The sequence below is a fragment of the Amphiura filiformis genome, chromosome 11, assembly GCF_039555335.1.
Source record: "Amphiura filiformis chromosome 11, Afil_fr2py, whole genome shotgun sequence".
Classification (NCBI taxonomy): Eukaryota; Metazoa; Echinodermata; class Ophiuroidea; order Amphilepidida; family Amphiuridae; genus Amphiura; species Amphiura filiformis.
The window spans coordinates 6,717,321-6,737,258 of NC_092638.1; the positions used below are offsets into that span (position 1 = coordinate 6,717,321).

The 19,938-nt window shown below is 36.0% G+C and overlaps 2 protein-coding genes across 2 annotated transcripts in view; one reads left to right on the forward strand and one right to left on the reverse strand.

The window, feature by feature from the left end:
* The window catches only part of LOC140164293 (DNA-dependent protein kinase catalytic subunit-like), a 209,920-nt gene that overhangs the window by 119,776 nt on the left and 70,206 nt on the right, over positions 1-19,938 (reverse strand). The gene's annotated exons all lie outside the window — the stretch shown is intronic.
* On the forward strand, positions 203-19,728 carry LOC140164290 (uncharacterized). The gene is made up of 6 exons (XM_072187561.1): positions 203-557; positions 9,850-10,676; positions 11,311-11,497; positions 17,584-17,740; positions 18,616-18,786; positions 19,136-19,728. The coding sequence occupies exons 2-6, from the start codon at positions 9,955-9,957 to the stop codon at positions 19,234-19,236; spliced, it is 1,338 nt and encodes a 445-aa protein (XP_072043662.1). The 5' UTR covers positions 203-557; positions 9,850-9,954; the 3' UTR covers positions 19,237-19,728.

Genomic DNA, 19,938 nt, shown 5'->3' on the forward strand with positions numbered 1-19,938 from the left:
TTCAACTTGCCAAAAATCACTTGACCCCCCCCTTTTGATCTGCCAAAAATGCTTCCCCCTTTTGGCCTGCCAAAAAATCGTTGCCCCCCTATAATTCATCACCCCGAGGCTACACATAATTATTGCACCACCCCCTACGTGGTACAATAATTATTTATACCCCAGGGTGGTAAGGTAAAATATAGGGGCCAAATATTTTTTGGCAGGCCTAAAGGGGCAAAGCTTTTTTGACATGTCAAGGGGAGGCAAGTAATTTTTGGCAGACCATTTTGAGAATTCACCACACCAGGGGTAACATATAATTATTGCACCGCAAGGCATGGTGGGAAGACTGTGATGCACACCAAACTGACAATACTGCATGGGTCACGAACCAGATATGACCGGTTTGTAATCAGGTGATATACATGTACACGATATTTACTCATGTATAAAAACGAATGGATAATAATAATAAGATTAATCATCTGTTTCCTAGGTGAAAATAAACAATTTGGACATAAACACAACTTATTTGGAGTGACAAATGGCACTTTGTTTACAATTACTTTTGGAAGGTAAGAATCCCAGTTTAATAACAGGAAAAATTGCCAAAGATAGTGATACTATCAACGACGACAATACCGTTTCAATTTCTAATATGTACATGTGCATCATGATGTGAAATGCAACAGGTACGTATAGTATTTTCAGCTGCAATTGTGTGGACAATTGTAGAAGAAACTTCTGTGCACTGTATGAGAAATTGCTATCATCTCTCACAATTCAATGGAAGTGCTTTTGACATATCAGACCTCCAGTTTTTCCCACCTTCAAATTGTTTGAAAAAAGCATGATTTACTACTGACATACATATAACATACCTGGATTGCTGAGTGATCGCAATACATCACTTTTGAAAAGTTATATGCATGCAATCGCAGAAAAAAATCTATGAATTGCTTGTCGCTTTTGCAGTTATACTAATCATGCCAATTGTGGCGAATGTCATTCAAATATTCCAAAATATCACAAAATTGATTTTTATGAAAAGAGAAGTACACATAGAGCATGCGTGCGATATGTGATTTGCTTCTTGAAGTTGAATTGTTCAACTTTTTTTGCGCTCTCTTGTGATATCATGTCTGGGCAAGCTTGTGATTGGCTGCTGAAAAACAAGGACAGCATTCAGTGTGGATGAATGAAAACAGGCCAGCAACAATTTAATCGCAATCATGACTACTTTTGTAGTACCGTACATTTAAATTTTTGTGCGATACTACAGTGTAAAAAAGCATGATCACACGATGTTGCGATGTGGAGTCTGAATCAGACTTGAGTCTCAATACTTTGGTTCACCTCAGGTGACAAATGTTGTAATTTCATTGGTGACAGTATCAAATCGAGTACCAGGCTCACATGTAGCATATATTTGTGGTGCAACCACAAAAAAGCACTGACATTGCTTTCGAAAGCGAATTAAATATCTAGTGGTTGAAAATATGGATGTGCAAGAATGAAAATAACTTTATTGATGGACAATAAGTGTACATAAGCGGTTCCTTATAACTGGAACCTTTGGCATCTGAGAGTTACATATTATGAGAAAAGGGTGCTCACAACTTCACGATTGGTTATGTACTTTACGATGCGATGGGGGAAAACCATTGGGAATATTAGCCACTGGCAAAAGTTCTCACTTTAACACTGAATTATCAATGTAGCTTGGCAATTTACAAAATGTAGTTTACCAACATATTTTTTCTATGCACAGGCCCATTGCCAGGGGGTGGCGGGGTGGATGGATGCTCCTCCATGAAACAAAATTTTAAAAAAAAAAAAAAAAAGAAACAAACTAACTATCCTATCCTACGACCATGTTTATTCACATGCCTATGAAAATTTATGTTTCCTGTTGGACAATTGTGTTTTGCATGTTTACAAATCATTTAAATACTCCAGCAGATATGAAATTACAGTGATAAATTGATGCGGAGAACTGCCTTTTCCTAGCTTAAAGGAAATCTGTACCATAAACTAATCAATGGCTATATAGTTGCAGTAATAATAAAAACGACAAACAGTAAAAGTCCCAAGCTTATATACGTACAAATAAAGGAGAAAATCTTAATTCCTTACGACGATCAACGGTCATTTTGCAATCCATGGCGGCGGCCATATTGATACCCGATGTATTTTTTATTACGCTGTAACGGTACCCCGATATTGAAACCAGCGAAATCCGTGCCACAAGCCTTGTCCTCGTGAACTTTGGTGACACGGCGAATACTACCAAAGTTCAGATTCAACATTCGTTCCAAAAAAAAACGCGACAATTTTTACCCATAAAACTACAGAAGAACATAAAAAAATGTATTTTAAAGTAATATTTATGATCAACAATGTCTTTTGAGAACGAAAAGTAAAAATAGCACTAAAAACCAAAATTCGCTGTGGGGTCACGAATGACATAGCAACACACGCTCGCCGTGGGTCTGTGTGAAAGGTTACACTACTGCTTGTGGCAGAAATGATTCGCAAGCAGCTATCATGGCGGCTTCCATGAATCGCATGTAACGAAGGATTAAAAGTGCTTTTTTCTTTGTTAGGAATATTCGAAATTCATATAGACCGTCTGGTATGTTTAATTTAGGGGTATACAACTATATTAGCCATTGATTAGTTTATGGTACAGATTTCCTTTAAAATTAGCGTCCATGTTGCCTAAAACCACTGTGCTTTATTTAGTAGGCGTGGACCCTCACCAGGGCTTCGCCTCTGGACACCGCCAGGGGCCTTAAGTCGGGCCTCTGCACCCCACCCATTGATGCTCATGCTTTGCGCTCGAAAAGTCTTAACTTTTAAAAATCCGTACCCACCAATAGTTGTGTTCACATTGTCGGACGTACGCCCGGCGGAACTTGGTCGGCGCAAGTTGCTAAGAGTAGCGGTAGGCCCTGCCAGGAGTAGTGGCAGTGTGAACAATGGTCAGCGTAAGTTCCGCCAGGCATACGTCCGACGATTTACTCCTGACAAAAGTCAGGAGTAGCGAGCTGGGTGTAACCTCCGCCAGGCGTAAGTTGCAATGTGAACGCTTCTACTCCTGGCACCCGGTGTAAGTTTGACCTTTTGTTGGTCGGAACTAAGACATTACATACCGTGTGGTTGAAAAAGGTCACAGAAAACACCGGAAGTGGTAGCCAATGTTTACGCTGACCAGAAGTGAATGCTTGGTGGAACTGGTCGGCGTAGTGCTAGGAGTAGGCTAGGTGTGGACACGCGGTAGGAGTAGCGAAAATATTTGTGGAATTTTTATCAATGTTAGCGTAAGTTCACGCCGGGTGTAACTCAAAATGTGAACACAACTACTATCCTTCTCGGTTGGCCCTAATAAGGCGTTGAGAAGTATTCAACTAGAACTAGAACCCCCTATAAAAAAATCCTGGCAACAGGCTTGCCTATGAACAGATGAATGTACTAGGTACAAATATCCATTACATGCAGTAATCACTTCTCAATTTCAAGTTATATAACAACACCAAAAATGCTATATATTCTCCACCGCTATCGTTTAATTATATGATGCTGCAATGCTTTTCGTTTAGCATTTAGTTTAGTTTAATAAGGATAAACTAAACTATGAATGAAACCTTGTAGAGTTGTGATCTGTCATTTTTCATATCAATGAAAATTACATCCAAATAATGAAAAGTATTTAGAACTCAACTTTCTAGTTCTTACTCTCATCAGATATCACAGAAATAAAAAGATTTTCAGATCTATTGTGTCCATGGGCGTCAATCCGGGGGGACCGGAGGGACAGGGGGGACATGTCCCTACCACCTTTTGTCAAAATGACCCATTTTTGTTCTTTTCAGCCACTTTTTGACAATTCGGGTTGAATGTCCTACCCCCCACACACCCCCTGTTTGTAAATACCTTCAAATGAGGACCTTGACTTTAGGAGGATCTAACCGAGGACTTACACACCCGTTTTTAATCGACTTCTCACAAACACACCAGACAACTTACTATCCAACCGAGACCCGTCCTATACCGCCTATGGGGGATCTATCTTATACATAGCTATCTTATATGCATATTTGCATCATTTACGTCATCCTGGTCATAGTTTCAAACCGTGACCGTCCTCGTTTGGAGGTGTGTCCTAGTTTTACGGTGTGTATCCATATGTAGGTCCTCGTTTGACGGCATTTACAAACACACCCCCACACACATTTCAAGCTGGATTGGCACAATGGCTGTGTCAATTGTGTTTGGGGCTTTGAATACTGTAAAGCATGATATTTTCACGCCATTCAAATTTCTCAGAGAACCTATGTTTCTGTGACACAAAATTTTTGTGAATTTGTACGTATTTCCTTTAAAGGCCTACAGGAAGAAAAAATAGTTGCATGCATGAAAATTTTGCAAATCAAGTGCACTCACAAAATTGGTGAAATTTTCATGGACACAATCATTTCATGCTTTACAATATGAAGAGCTGAGATGCAAAGGGCTTACGTCCACCCCTGGCCGAAATTGAGTTATTGGTATAACATTATAGTGTGGGTAAATAAAAATGCACATTTTGGTGGTGGTTTGACCATCGTACCACCTTCCCTTCGGAGATATAGTATATTTTCCTTCGGAAATCTTCGAATTTCGGAAATTTGAACTTAAAATGAATATAACATTTTAGGAAAATAGTTTTATTTTAATTTTTTGATGTTATATAGTAGCCTTGAATGTTCTTTAACTTTTAAAACCAAAATGAACTGTTTTGGGGTCACTATGTTTGAAAAAAAAATATTTTAATTAACAAAAAGTGTATCTTCGGAAATACTCAAAAATAGGTGCATGTATCCTTTATCATGAATGTGGAATGCATATTAAAACATAAAGATCGGGTGAACAGACATAATAATTTGAGAGACTGAAAAAAATCAAAACCGGTTGGGATCAAACCAGCACACTCAAGATTTCCTGTCTACTCCCTATTCCAGAAATATACAACACGAATTCTTGTTGTTTGATGCTTTGCCAAATGAAACAAAACACACTATATGGTAATATTGTCTTACACTGCTATGGTGAACTGAGCATTGAGCAATAACGCCAGATGCAACTACCCACAAAAGCGATTTAGAATTTGCAATGTCATCCACCAGAATTTGCTCCAAAATTGGTAATTGACAAAATTTAACAAACAAAAATATAATATAGCGGACCATAATATAGGTAAATAATTGTTATTAATAAATATGATAAAGTCTGACTGCAGAGATATCACAGTGAATCTTCTACAATTTTGTTTGTTTGTTTGTTCATTTCTGATTTTCAACACCTGAACATTGTGGCAGTGTACTATTTAGAAGTGGAACACAACAGCATTGCTATATTTTACTTTCGATTTCTGCGAATTGATGTTGATAATGAAGGATCCGTAGTCATGGTTGCAAGTCGCCACACAAAGGAACATTGTTGGCCTTTACCGACCTGTGGAAAACGTTTTTGAATAGATCTATAGAGATCAGGAAATCAAAAAGGTGAACAAATGCCTTTTGTCTGGCGTTATGAAAAACCAATGAGTTTAGGTGTAAATGGGATATCCGAAGGCTGCCTTTAGTATTTTTTTTTTTTTGCATTAAAATATGTTATTTTATGTAATGAGATACCTTTGTAATCATTTATCAGGGAGGGATATTACAGTAGCTTCCAGAGAAGCATGGCACTCTCTTGCTCTGATCAACGGGTGCGATCTGTTAATGAGCGACATACACAAAGCTTTGTGTTCCCTTCATGAGTGCCCCTTGCTTTGATGCATAATCGGCCAATCAGATTACTTGTGCGATCTGTTAATGAGCGACATACACCAAGCTTTGTATTCCCTTCATGAGTGCTCCTTGCTTTGATGCATAATCAGCCAATCAGATTACTGGTCTGTTGTTATGATTGAATCAGGACTATACTAAGTATACTTCTGTGTTTACGCTATGTGTGCATTCACCAAGGGGAAGAAAAACTGCTGTTCTCCTCTGAAAACTAGTGTAATTTGAATAAACATGGTGTTCAAAGCTCATTCATGTGTACAAAAGCTCTGTCCAATTCACAAAAATGCTATATCAATATTCAATAATAAGGCATAAAAAATAGTTGTGTTGCCCTCAATCGACCGACCCTAAATCCTGAAAAGCAGGGTCGCAATTTTTTTTTGAATGATGATTTTTACAGATTTGTTCAAAAAATCAATGTTTTCACTTAAAATTAATATTTTATTGAAAAGACTCAAGTCATAAATTGATGAACAAGTATCCAGAAGTCAAAATTGACAAATGTCTCCTAATTGAAAAAGCATTGTTTTTAAAATAAAATATTTGAGGGGATTTTAAAAACTGAAGGTTTAAAAAAAAGAAAAAAAAAAAGAAAGACATCCGACGGAACGACCCAACTTTCCCATTTTTCCCACTTAAGGGAACTGGAATGAGCGTTTTGGCGTTTCGACAGCATTTTTGTGGGACATGAGAGCACATCAGACCTATCGAATTGCATTCTGAATACGAAGAATGTCTTTCTGATATCAAATAATTTTCATTTTATGAAATTCACGATATAATACAAATTTTATGACAAATTATTAAAATTTTATATTTTTCACATTTTGGAGATATAACAGTCCTCGAAGTAAATTTTATAAATCTAATGATATAGTCTTAATGTGTATGTAGCTGGGAGGAAAAGCCGACGATCAATTGAAAATTTTGACCTTTCATATTGAAGATTTGGATTTTTTCCCCAAAAGACCTAATTTTTTTTGTGTGTTTTGGGGAAAAAAATCCATATCTTCAATACGAAAGGTCAAAATTTTTAATTGATCGTCGGGCTTTTCATCCCACCTACATACACTTTAGGTAGAAATCATCAGATTTATAAAGTTTACTTGAAAGTACTGTTAAATATCAAAAATATCAATTTTAATGATTTGCCATAAAATGTGTATTACATTGCGAATTTCAAAAAATTAAAATTATTTGATATCAGAAGGCCATTCTTCGTATTCAGAATGCAATTCGATATGTCTGATGTGCTCTAATGTCCCACAATAAATACTGTCCAAACGTTCATACCCCTTCCCTTAAGGGCAACACACACAATTTTTTTTTTGCCTAATGTTTATAAAATATATTAATACAAGGCAGCACAAGACTTGTATCACAATTTGACCCAGAACTCTTTACCTATCATTTAGTATCCTATGATGATACAATATTTTGCTATTATTTCATCATGCAAAATTTTGTCAGACTTGAGTTAATTGATTTTGATGCTAATGTAATAAGGTAAGCCAATGTTAACTAGAATCCAATGGAGACATAGGAGATTTTCATAGCATTAAAGGTGGGTGGCTGTTATGTTTTCTACTTTACATGACGCATATCATAAAAACAATCTGATTCCAATTTTGAAGTCAAATTGCTCCAGCGGTTTGGATATTTTTGTTCATATAGAATCTCAGGCCTTAAATTTTCCTGGGATTGTTAGAAAAAATATAAGCTTTTTTCATATGCAATAATCTCAATTTTGATGGGATAAAATCAGGTCATGCCTATATTTTAACAAGGTGCTATACAATTGGAATAAGCATGATATTAAAGTTAGCAGCAGTTTACAAACATTTTTAAATATTTGGTGCAAATATATTGGAAAATATACAAGACAATAAAATAGTTATAAACAAATTAAATTGTTGAAAACCAGTAATGCAGCTTTTGTCAGTGACATTTTGAAACAATTATCCATGTACAGAATATTCATCCTTGCTGTTAATTTTAAAACTACATTTGTAATTCTTTTAGTTGCTAATAAATTTGTAGTTGTATAAAGTGTACTTAAAGCCTTAATGTACGATTTCCGTCAAATTTTGATTTTGTTATTCTTTATTCAAAATGTTGAAATAATATTAGTAATAACTGTCCATTTTAGGTTGAAATAACAAGGTAAAGTGAAAGAAACCCAACTGGTTATTTTGGCCATTTAACACAGAGGTCTATGGGAGGACATATTATTATATTATATTATATAATATGTCGAACTTTGCTCTGTTGACCTACAAAGACAACAAATTTGGCGATTCCATTTAGGTGCAAGTTGGGACATGTGTAAACATTACAAATATGCAAAAAAAATCAGGTTTGAAAAAAATTAACCAATTTCCTATTATAAGATCATACATTATGGCTTTAATTGAATACAAATAAATGCATTGTTCACTTTAATGGTTGATCAAACAAAACAGTAAGTCTGAATGACTGGAATATGGATTATAAATAGATATGACATATTGATGGTCTTATCAGGGCCCTGACACTCAGTTCAGAAGTATGTTACTGTGTGGAAGGGGCCATTGACCCTTCTTGACACTTGAATGCGCCCTATACGCATTATTGATCGCATAGGATGCTAATGTGCTGACGACACGTTCAGCGACCCCCCGTGTTGCCGTTAGCACCCGTTAGCACCCCATGGCAGCACCCATACGTGTGTCAATTTGTGGTTCGCGGGATTTTTTTTTTCAGGCTCTGTAGCGTGTAAATTTGGCTGGTGCGATTTTTACAGTCCCCCGTGTGGTCTTACCAAACAAAACAAAAACTTATCTTCAATATAATAGTAACTTATAGTGTGAACACATTAAAATATGCAAGATACCTTGTTGAACCCCCAGGGGTTGAATCAAAATAAAAATTATTTAACTTAAACCGACTACTCAATTTACCCACCCGTGGCAGATAATTATTGCATAGCCCCTTCATTTCGGAATATTAAAGTTTAAACATACTGGAAGTAAAAATGGTTAAGGTATGTTGGACTTGGAGTAGTCATGGTTGTGCACTTTCAAAAATTGCTTTATGTTTAGAGGCCCTACTGATTCTTCTTGAGATATGTGTCATTTTTATGAAGATGTTTTGTTTCAGCACTCTTTATATCGTAACTCAACATGCTGAAAAGAACTACAAGACCTATAAAAGTGTAACTGTGAATATTAGAATTTCCGTCATGCCCACTTCAAAATAACCACAACAATTTTCACCACAGGTCATCACTATTCACTCCAAGTCCCGGTCCATATGAATGTGTTTTTTCCCATCGATTATGATTGTGTCATAATCGTATTAAGATATAAGTACTGTGTGTCTGCTTAATGTTGATGGCATACTACAATTGTGTCATCATTCGCGAATCCATCATTGGGTCGGTTTCTAGCATGATCGTGTCATAATTGCAGATGAAAATTACCCGTGTGTACGCATTTTGTCACTGTATATATGTTTACTGAATGGACTAGTAATAACCAGAATTTATACGACACGATGGCGAGGTGCTGATCATGTGGACGCTCTCAGCATTCATGTATCATAATCATATCATAAAAGGGTAATTTTGACACAATGACGAAAATATATTAGTGTGGACTGGGTCTAACTAACCTTAATGGTGTATTATATTGAATGAGTCCAAATTTCCTACTTACAGGGAAATTTTAATTTTGAAATCATCAAATAGGAGAGTATCAGGTGATAAAGTGATTATTTAACATACCAAATATTTGGCTGTTGTTACCCAGCAACATATGTGGGTGCATCCTGTTTTGTTGTTGTTGGTATGGATACATAATACTTTTATATCAGATAAAGATCAATAAGGTTATTGACCAGTTGGATGGTCATCATGGTCATATCCTTTAGATAAGCCTATCAATAGACCAGTCTACTGCCTTTGTTTATAAACATTGCTGTCATATCATCAATAGGGCAAATGTTTCTGTACTTCATATAAAACATTTCATTCATTGTTTTGTTTTTCTTTCTGTAGTTTACCAATGTTAAGCACCAACATCAAAAAGATCTACTACCCATTTTTTCTGACATTTGCATAAGATTGTAGATTTCCTGTATTTTATTAACAATTCATATTACCATGGATGAACGGAAAAGGGGGATGAAGAAAGATGACAGTGGAGACAATGTATCTGATCAAGAAACTGAAAGTGATAAGACTTTGGTCACTGAACAAGACATGTCAGACAAAGAAACTGACAAGACTCCTTTGTGTGAGGAAACAGACACATCAGACACATACGATGATACGTTGGACTCTGGACTGTGTTCTGGCAGGGAACCCTTGTCAAATCATACAATTTCATCAGAGTTTGAAGACACAAAAACTCTGGCTCTGCTAGGTTTACATAGTATTCAACACCTACCTGGACCTCCCTTCTGCACTGACTCTGAAAAAGATCAGCCTTCAAAAAGTGATGAGCTCCAAAAAGCTCAGAACTGTCCTCCTTTTGAAGCTGCACCAAAGGAAACACAAACTATATGTAAATCATCCAGACAATTGGCAGCAATGAAACAAAATGAACAAGATTATTTTCCAAATACAATATCCGATGCCCCAAATTCACAAGTGAAAAGTGGTGCAAGAGGAAATGGCAGTAAATCCAACCAGCATCCGGCCATTAAAGATCCTATGCAAGGTCCTAATGGAGCATCAATGCAACAGAATCCACCTGGTGATGGTTCAAGTAGAGATAGCCGTAGAGATGCAACTTTGGAGCTATCATCAGAGGCTTCAAACTGTATGAGTGATGATTGTAGAGAGAGGACTGCTACCAGCACAGAGGCTTCAGGCACTCAGAGGTAGGTGTATACTATACACAGTGAGAAATAAAAGGATACAGTAATATTGCTACCATAATTTTATGTGGACATACATGATGAACACATAATGAACACAAAGATTTTTAAAAGTAATATCTCAATTGCCCTTACTTTTATATCTATTATGCATAATATTATAGAGCAGATATGTAAACTTACAGATGATCTGGGCCACACTATCGGATAAAGTTGCTATTAAATTTTGACTTCTTTGTTACCAAAAGTAATCGTGAAAGCAAACGGTCGTGAAAACAGTCAGACTTGTGGTTTAATGCGAACCGCCTTGGCTTTGTATAAATTAAGGATAATTTTAATTTTAAAATGGCTTGTGGATCTTAAGCTATCATGATCATCATCAGCAGCAGCAGCAGCAATGTCATGATCAGCATCATGAAAAGATGATAGCTTAAGATCTACAAGCCATTTTACAGCAACAGTGTGTTCATTTGTTCTGAATTTGGCTCATTTAACTAACCATCATTTTTTCATCTCTCTCTATGAGATTTTGTATAAAAACATCCTGTCCAAGTTCCCTGAATTTAATAAATGGAAGAAGGAACTAAAAATGGCAAGTTAATTAACACAAAAAATTCAATATTTTGCATTTGTGCAGATTTAGCAGTAACTTTGAGTACTATCAGAGACTACTAGAGAGGGCTCAGCAGAGATTAGAGAGGGATAGACTGTTGCGGCTTGATTACCAAGGCTGTAGAGGACCTGATTCAGAAGACTATAGCATTCCAATACCAACTACAGATTGGCTGGATGCTACTGACACATCTCAGAACAGTTGTCATGAGGTAAACAAGATTCATTGATCGATTAATGGATTGATTAATTGAATGATTCATTGATTTGATTGATTGCACGAGAATGTGATTGAAGTGAAAAAGTTAGTTGACATTGATTGATTGATTAAGATGGCATGAACATAAGGCAAAAAAAATAAATTGTTTGCTTGTCTATAGATCACTTTCAGAAGTTGGGTCGTTCAGTCGGGAAAAGTATTTATCTATGCCCGTGGTAACGGGGCATAGATATTCTGCTTATGCTCTTGATTCTTCTCCTCTTTCTTCTCCTTCTCCTTCTCCAGTCTTTTCTTTATTACAGCATATCTTCGGAACTAAACAAGCCCTATGGCCCAAACTTTATAGTACAAGGATAGCCCATGGCCCCTAGATATTTCCTAGGATAGTCTTGACCCCAGAGGTCAAAGGTCACGGGCCCCAAGGGTCCAAATGTAAAAATACAAAGCATGCAGTTTCCCATTAAATAAAGTAGCCACAGGGCCCTGAGTTGGCACACTGATAGCCCCAGGGGTACTCAATATTTACAGGTTTACATGAGCCCCATATGTCATATATTATGGGCCCCAGGGCCCCAAATGTTAAAATAAGGGGCAACATATTGATAATGCTAGGTCTAAAACTACAAGGGCACTATGGTTCATATTATGTGGCACACGTATAGGCCCTAACATATAGATGTGCCTATTTTTCATTTCGGCCCCAGATGTGCAAGGCTAGGGGCCCCAGAGACCCAAATGTTAAAACAAAGGGCCGGCCGTTTTTCAGAAAATAAAATAGCTACAGTGCTCAGATTTGGTACACTAATAGGTCTTCAGCATTATATTGTTATATCTATTGTTACGAGTCGTACTTGACTCAAGGCCAAAATCACCTTTTACCCGAACTCACACGAATGCACAACACAAATACACTGTTCGTTTAAGCTAACAAAATCTAAGTCTTTATTTGAAAGCAAGTTTCGTTTGGTACAATATAATGACTACAAATGCACATATACATTAATCAAATATAATCACTCTTTATCTATTTTGTACTTAGCCAGCATTCTTCTTCTTGGTGATCATAAAGTTCTTGTAATGTTCTGGACGACTGATGTAATATATCCCTATTCACTTGTCCTGCGACAATCAGCGAAGTCCTTTGTACACTTGCATTGATAACTCCTTGCGTATAAAATCCTTACGCTAAAATGGTGTTCTCCAAACACGTTTACAACTCCTCGCGCAATTCTCCTATACTAAACTCCTTGCGCCGTCCTCCTATGCTAAACTCCTTGCGCCGTTCTCCTATTAAGCTACTTGCAGTTCCGCCATTATGCACTATGTGCGGGGAAACCTCGAACTGGCAGCATACATGAATGGGAATTGAACTAGTCATAACGTTCTGTGTAAGGTTACATAATTCTTCCTTTCATGTATGCTGCCAGTTCGAGGCTCTCCCACATAGTGTATAATGGCGAACTGCAAGTAGCTTAATGCTAAACTCCTTGCGCAGTTCTCCAAATTTAACTCCTTGCGCTGCTTTCTCCAAACTTGGTGCTATTTCCACCTTTCACACAATATCTTCAGGAAGCAGGACTGCGATGCAGTTGTCCCCACTTATTTTGACAGTTGCGTTGAATCAAAATACCAGACTTCAGCAAGTCGACAGAAGAATATATTTCCTTTCTTGGAAGAAGTAACGTTCTTTGGCGTATTCTAGATCTTCTCCGACAACACTGGCAAATAGTAGTACTTTGACTACATAAAATATTTCTGGTTTGCAATTTCCTTACTCTCAAGGAATTGGACTGTAAGCATAGCCCAGATCAACACTATCAACTGTGAATCATTGTTTACATTTTCTTATTATATACCAAGCTTGGAAAAACCCCATTCTATTCTGGGCCATTTACTGCCTTCACATTATGCTCAATCTGGGGAATTCCAAAGTCTTAATTATAACATAAACCTTTCACATGACATCACTTCCTGAGGGGAAATCCCATTACATCACTTCCTGAGGGACCCCCATATATGATGTCATCTCTTTACAATCTGAAGGGGGTTTCCAAATATTCTAAATTAGATATGATTCAACTTGTTTTGCTCAATTTGAGAGGGGAATTCCCCAAAATGTCATCACTCATGTAACTTTGTAAACAAAGATAAATCATCAAATTAAATTACTCAGGGCACATCACACTATATAGGAGCCTCATATGTCACATAATATGGGCCCCAGGGCCCCAAACGCTAAAACATAGGGCCGGACGTTACTCAGTAAATAAAGCAGCTACAACGCCCTGCTTGAGAATTCTGATAGGCAGAAGGGTCCGAAATGTTAAAGCAAGGGGGGGGGGGTTAACCACTTAAAGGGACACTCCGTTTAGGGCTTAAAGGGGTAATCAGATATTTTCTTTTTAAAACTTTTTTTTTTGCATGGAACATGTTTATTGCATTATTTAAGGTGGAGCGCCCTCAAGCGTTTACACAGCAAATGCAATTAAAGGGATACTCCTTGATTTTAATATAATTTATTTATTTTAATTCTTTTAGTCGGTATACAGATAGTCATTTTAGAATTTAAACATATTACGGGGTGTCATGGTTTAAGAGTGTCATGGTGGGTTAAGGGGGTTAGGGTGGGAAACACGGGCATAGATATTCGTGTTTGGTCAAACACAACTGTGCCATCTATTTTTTTTTCTTTTCTTTTTTTCAATTATATCTTTTTTTTCAAGTACCAAAAGTATAATGTGAAGTACTTGTTTATATGTAAAACCACCTCCACCAAAGAAAAAATCAAGGTTAATCCTACCTTATTTGGCATTGTACATGTCTGGCAGACTTAAAACACTGCATTTTTAAGTTCAACAATGATGACTGACCGGGGGAAACATGCAGGAAATGGTATTTTACAACATTTCTGTTATATCTTCAGTTTTTCAGACTAAAAGTTATGACTTTTTGGGAAAAAAGTAAAAAAAAAGTTCTACAGTCGGGACTTTTTTTTGGCCTAAGCAGTGTACACAATTTAACTCTATAAATTTCTCATGGCAAAATGACAGAAAATGCTTTCCTCAAGAAAGTATAATAAAAAGCCAGAAATACAGAACCTAGATGATCCTGTCAATCGAACTCCCCACGGCAAGTGATTGATTAGCATCATGCAGCTAGGAAAGGTTCCGCCCTGCTTATGTAATATTAGCCAATCACAGGCTTTTTTTAAAACTTTTATTATAAGCCCCGAGATTTCATTGGGTTTTAACTTGGACTGAAATTCTATATCCTTACCCCTTTTGTTAAGCTTTGTCTGAAATTCTTCTTTTTCGCCAGCCCATTCGCGGGCTGGTATATATTTCTGGGATCGGTCTGTTTGCTCAAGAGATTAACTTTTATTGGTATTGGAATGACTTATTTTTTTTTATTTTTTGCGGTGGAATTTTTAAAAATTATTGTAATTCGATTTGCCAGGAAAAGTAAGTATGTTTTGCCATTTCAACGAATGAAAACGAGTGAGTATTACCAAAGTTATGTTTGAATTAATATGACTTTAAAAGTTTTAGGTATAGGCCTAAAATGTAACAAATAACAATAATAGTTAATATACAGCATCATATGGTCAGCAGAAGAAAATTACATCACCTATGATCCGGGGTCCTTGACCACTGAACAGCGTGATATCATGTTGATAACAGATCTAAGAATCAAAATCTTCATCATATGGACCATATTGATGTCAAAGTAATTATCTATCCTATCCTGTGTCGTTTTATGGATAAATATGACTCAAAATGCTATTGATGAAAAAGTTGCTATCATAAACATCAGTTTTGTCTTTTCAACGGGAAAAATCCGATGCAAAATAAAGTTTTTAGGGCCTAGCTATAATATGGGCATAATTTATGCATGTGGGCATAATTTATGCATAGGCCTATAGTATTGAACAATGTACCCATTTGACATGCACTTATAGATAAATAAATTGTCTTACTTTATTAATTTAATAACTTCTATGTTATAAATAAAATGACACATAATGTAAGTGAAGCTACTTTCTATCTTTTTTATTTGTTTCATAAACTTACAGTCAAAAAACACAAGAGTGAAGATTGCAGTGAGTAATCAGTCCTTTATAAATGTGCTTGCCACCATCTATCATATAGTAAACTATACATTGTAATTAATATCAAATTATTTTAAAATAAAATGTACATGTAAGGTGAGTTTATATTATGTTATATGGCGAATTAAAGGAGTATTTCGTGATCCTAGCATCCTCTTTTTATGACATTTTCAGTAGATATCCACAAAAAAAGCTTTTTCTAAAAATGTCAGTTGATTCCGCTTTTGCCTTTACGAGTTATGCATGATTATGTGTAGACAATGTGTTGTAATTTGGTGAGTTTATATTATGTTATATGGCGAATTAAAGGAGTATTTCGTGATCCTAGCATCCTCTTTTTATGACATTTTTCAGTAGATATCCACAAAAAAAGCTTATTCTAAAAAATTTCAGTTGATTCCGATTTTGCCTTTACGAGTTATGCATGATTATGTGGATTATGTGTTGTAATTTCGTTTTGGTGCACCAGAACGAAATTCAAATTTCACGATTCCTTTGCTAAATTAATTAATCTGCAAGAAATATTTTGCACATAAACATTATGTAGCCAGAGGTTTCCAGTGATATAAAAATCTCAACTTTTTTTGAGAAAAGTTGGGGGATGATGCTGTGGATCACGAAATGCCCTTTTAACTAAAACCTGCAGTCAGTGCAGTGTAGTATTTGTGACGTGGTATATCGAAAGCAGACACTTTTGGGCAGGATCGTAAATGGAGAAATAGCCAAAAATCTACCCGGGGTGATTTTTTCACGATTTGGGTTTATGATGTTATTAATGTTTAAAATCTTGTCTGATCGTTTCAGACCGGAATAAAACTGGCATCTTGTATTTTTGAGACATTTTTCAAGGTAATTCCTACTCTCAACATTGTCAATAATATTTTTAAAGGCAGCTTATCTATTATTAATATTAAAGGCCCATAAAATCATCAAACTTTTGGTACCGTACCTTTATAGCTTTGTTATTACATAGATGTGCATAGATTTTACACGAATCTGTATTTTTAGATAATATTAAAGGCCCATTCAGTGATTTGCTCATCCGGACGATCGTAAAAATCATCAAAATTTTGGTACCGTACCTTTGTTATTACATAGATGTGCTAAGTCTGTGAATGGTTCAGCCGAAAGCCATGTAGGCCTATTTAAGACAAAATAAGACATTTTACACGAATCTGTATTTTTAGATACTGACAGTATCTAAAATTAGCTACATTAGCTGTATTTGAATGGCGGGGCTTGAACTTCGTCAGTACTGCTGTTTTCTTCGTTTTTTTGCCAAATTTGGCATTTCAAAAATACCAAATGACAATTTGAATGACTTAGGCCTATCCTTCTCTTTTAAGCAATTTATAAACAATTTTATTTTTTTTTTACTCTTGCGCTGGGATCACTGAATGGGTCTTTAAGAAATGTGGCGTATCATGTCAAAAACAGACATCTTTTGACAGCTTATAAATTTGGAGGCTTTCACATAAAGAGCTATTTTGCTCCACAAGCGCCGTTTTCCCCAATAAAATCGGACATTCCTAAGCGAAGATATTGAGTTCGTAAGTTATGGTATTAAAAATTGGAAATTGAGATATCGTGGGTAAAAAGCTGAAAAGACAAAAAACAAAAAACAGAACAGAACAATTTAGAGAACAATAATGAATTAATAATAATGAACAATAATGAATTAAAGAGTTGACATGAGATTAGGAGATAATGTTTTCTGCCGTTTCAGTGTACATGTTCTCACCGTTGATGGTTTGGTGGACTGTCATGTAACATGGATGTAGTAAGCCGTGATCCTAAAATGCCTTTCACATTGACCAAAACTAATTACAAGACCTCTTCTACATTGAGGCTGGCTTTCCCTTTTAGAGGAATTTTATCTAACACTATATCATTACAGTAGGAATAGAGAAGTTATGCAATGTTTTAAGAAATTTTTGAAAGTTTATACAATTTTTGTGTGTGTGTTTCAGAACAACTGGACATGTTCAACTGGATGTGGTAATAGAGTTCCTACAGATGAAGATAATGCAATGTGTTCTGAATGTTACGAAGATTCTCTCAGAACTACTACACTTAGAGATCAGGACACACCTGAACCACCAAGACCAATGGTGCTACCTCCACAAGGTAAGGATAATAAATGATGTCATACTAAGAAATTGCTACAAGTGTAGCAAGTTTGGTGACATATGCATCCGTATTTGGTTACTCAAAAAGCGACCAGCTGATATATATTGATCAGAAGTGTTAGCGTGCCCAGTGTTAACATAATAATTGGAAGTGCTAGAATGCCTAGCGTCAAATCGCGACCTGTGGAACACCAAGTCAACTTGAATGGGACATAATTCACAGTTGCTATCACTAAATCACATGTAGTGTTTGCACGTTTGCTACCAGCATCACAAGATGCACTCACCCATCAGTGGCATAATCAGGACTTTCTGTGTGCTATGGTGACTTTCAAGAGGGGGAAGTAAGATGAAAATGGTCAAACATAAGCAAATAATGCATAAAAATCTAAAATATCCAGCAGCCAGCATCCCACAAGGAAGGAAGGAAGGACGGGCAGAAGGAAGGAAGGAAGGAAGGAAGGAAGGAAGGAAGGAAGGAAGGAAGGAAGGAAGGAAGGAAGGAAGGAAGGAAGGAAGGAAGGAAGGAAGGAAGGGAACAGCTCCCCTCCCTTGCTTCTACCCTATTACTATTAATCTGCATTTGTGTCTTATGTGTATGGGTAATCCTCTTCTTGGAAAAAAAATCATTGCAAAAGATAAAGAATTTTCAATTGCTGATCGTAGTGACCAATAGAACATAGAATAGAAATCCTGACAATAAAATACAATTATAGACTACACCAAGAAACTGCAAAAAGGATTTTAATTAGCTAAAAAAACTTCGCCAAAAAGAAAAAGACATTTAAGCAAACATAATGGGATGTTTTTGGATTTTAATGTTTTTGAATGTTAATCTACTGATCATGCCAACTGTGTATTTTATTCTTTCAGCTGAAGACACAGCACCAATAACAAAGGAGAGCCGGAATGAAAGTCTAGCATCATTTTACTCAGATGCAGGGTGCACACCCACCATTATAGAGGTTAAACCAAAAACCACCCCAAAACCCTCAAAGAAACAGAGATGTGCACATTGTCGGAAGAAAGTACCGATAGGCCTAGGTGAGTTTACAGTAAATTGTACTGAAGTAAATGTGCCAATAGCTTTTCATTGTACATCTTTAGCATGTTTAGGCCAATTTTCAGTTTTTAATGTGTGAATCCATTTTGTACCTGCTGAGACAGCCACATGCTCTACTAACTGATGAACTCATGAGTGAGCTATGGTATATTTTTTATATGGTATAACTTTTATTCTACAATAAAATCTGCACTGGATTAAATTTGAGATCTTTCAACATATTTAGTGCACACTTGAACACTATTATTGCCTCAACTGAGATATATCTTTGTGTGCATGGTAACTTAGTTTCAACATTTTGTTTCAATTTTTCCCTATTTCTTAACACAGGAATAGACTGCAGATGTGGAGGAATATATTGCATTCAGCATCGTCATAGAGAAGTACATGGGTGCAACTATGACTACAAGACTTACGGAGACAGCAGCTGATGAAAGAGAACATCAGGGTTATTGCTGAGAAGATTAGAAAAATTTGAACATTTTTTAATTGTAATATTGTGACTGACATTGTAAATTATGTCTGCTTACCATGACTGATCTCATTATTGTAACATACTGTATATAAATGTATTTCTTAATATGTTTAATTACATTGATCCTTAAATGAATTTTAATTTCCTTTGGTTCTTTCTTATAGTAAAATGCGTCTTATACAGGCATGAGAATGGCTTTTTAGAAAACTGCCTGAAAAGCCATGTGAAATCGGCCTTAAAAGGCCCAAAACAGGCTGAAAAAAATAAAAATGTGTAAATTTGGACAACAAAACTGCTGAATTCAGGCAAAAGCCTGAAAATTCTCATGCCTGCTTATATCATCAATATGAATACATTTATCTTAGGCAAAAAAAAAAGGTTTGTCTCAAAGCTCACAAGAAATTTAAAAACAAATGCGAAATGCGATTTTTTTTTTTTTTTTTTTTTTTTTTTTTTTTTTTTTTTGTTTTTTTTAATTAATAAGTCATGTTTATTATTTTTGAAAGGTTTTTTTTCTTTTTGTTGTTTATTTTAAATTTTTTTTTTTTTTTTTTTTTGAAAAAAAAAAATTTCCGCATTTGTTTTTTGTCACATCGTGGGATTTTACAAACGCGCGCGCGATCTTTGAGACGAACCTTTTTTTTTTTGGCCTTATAGG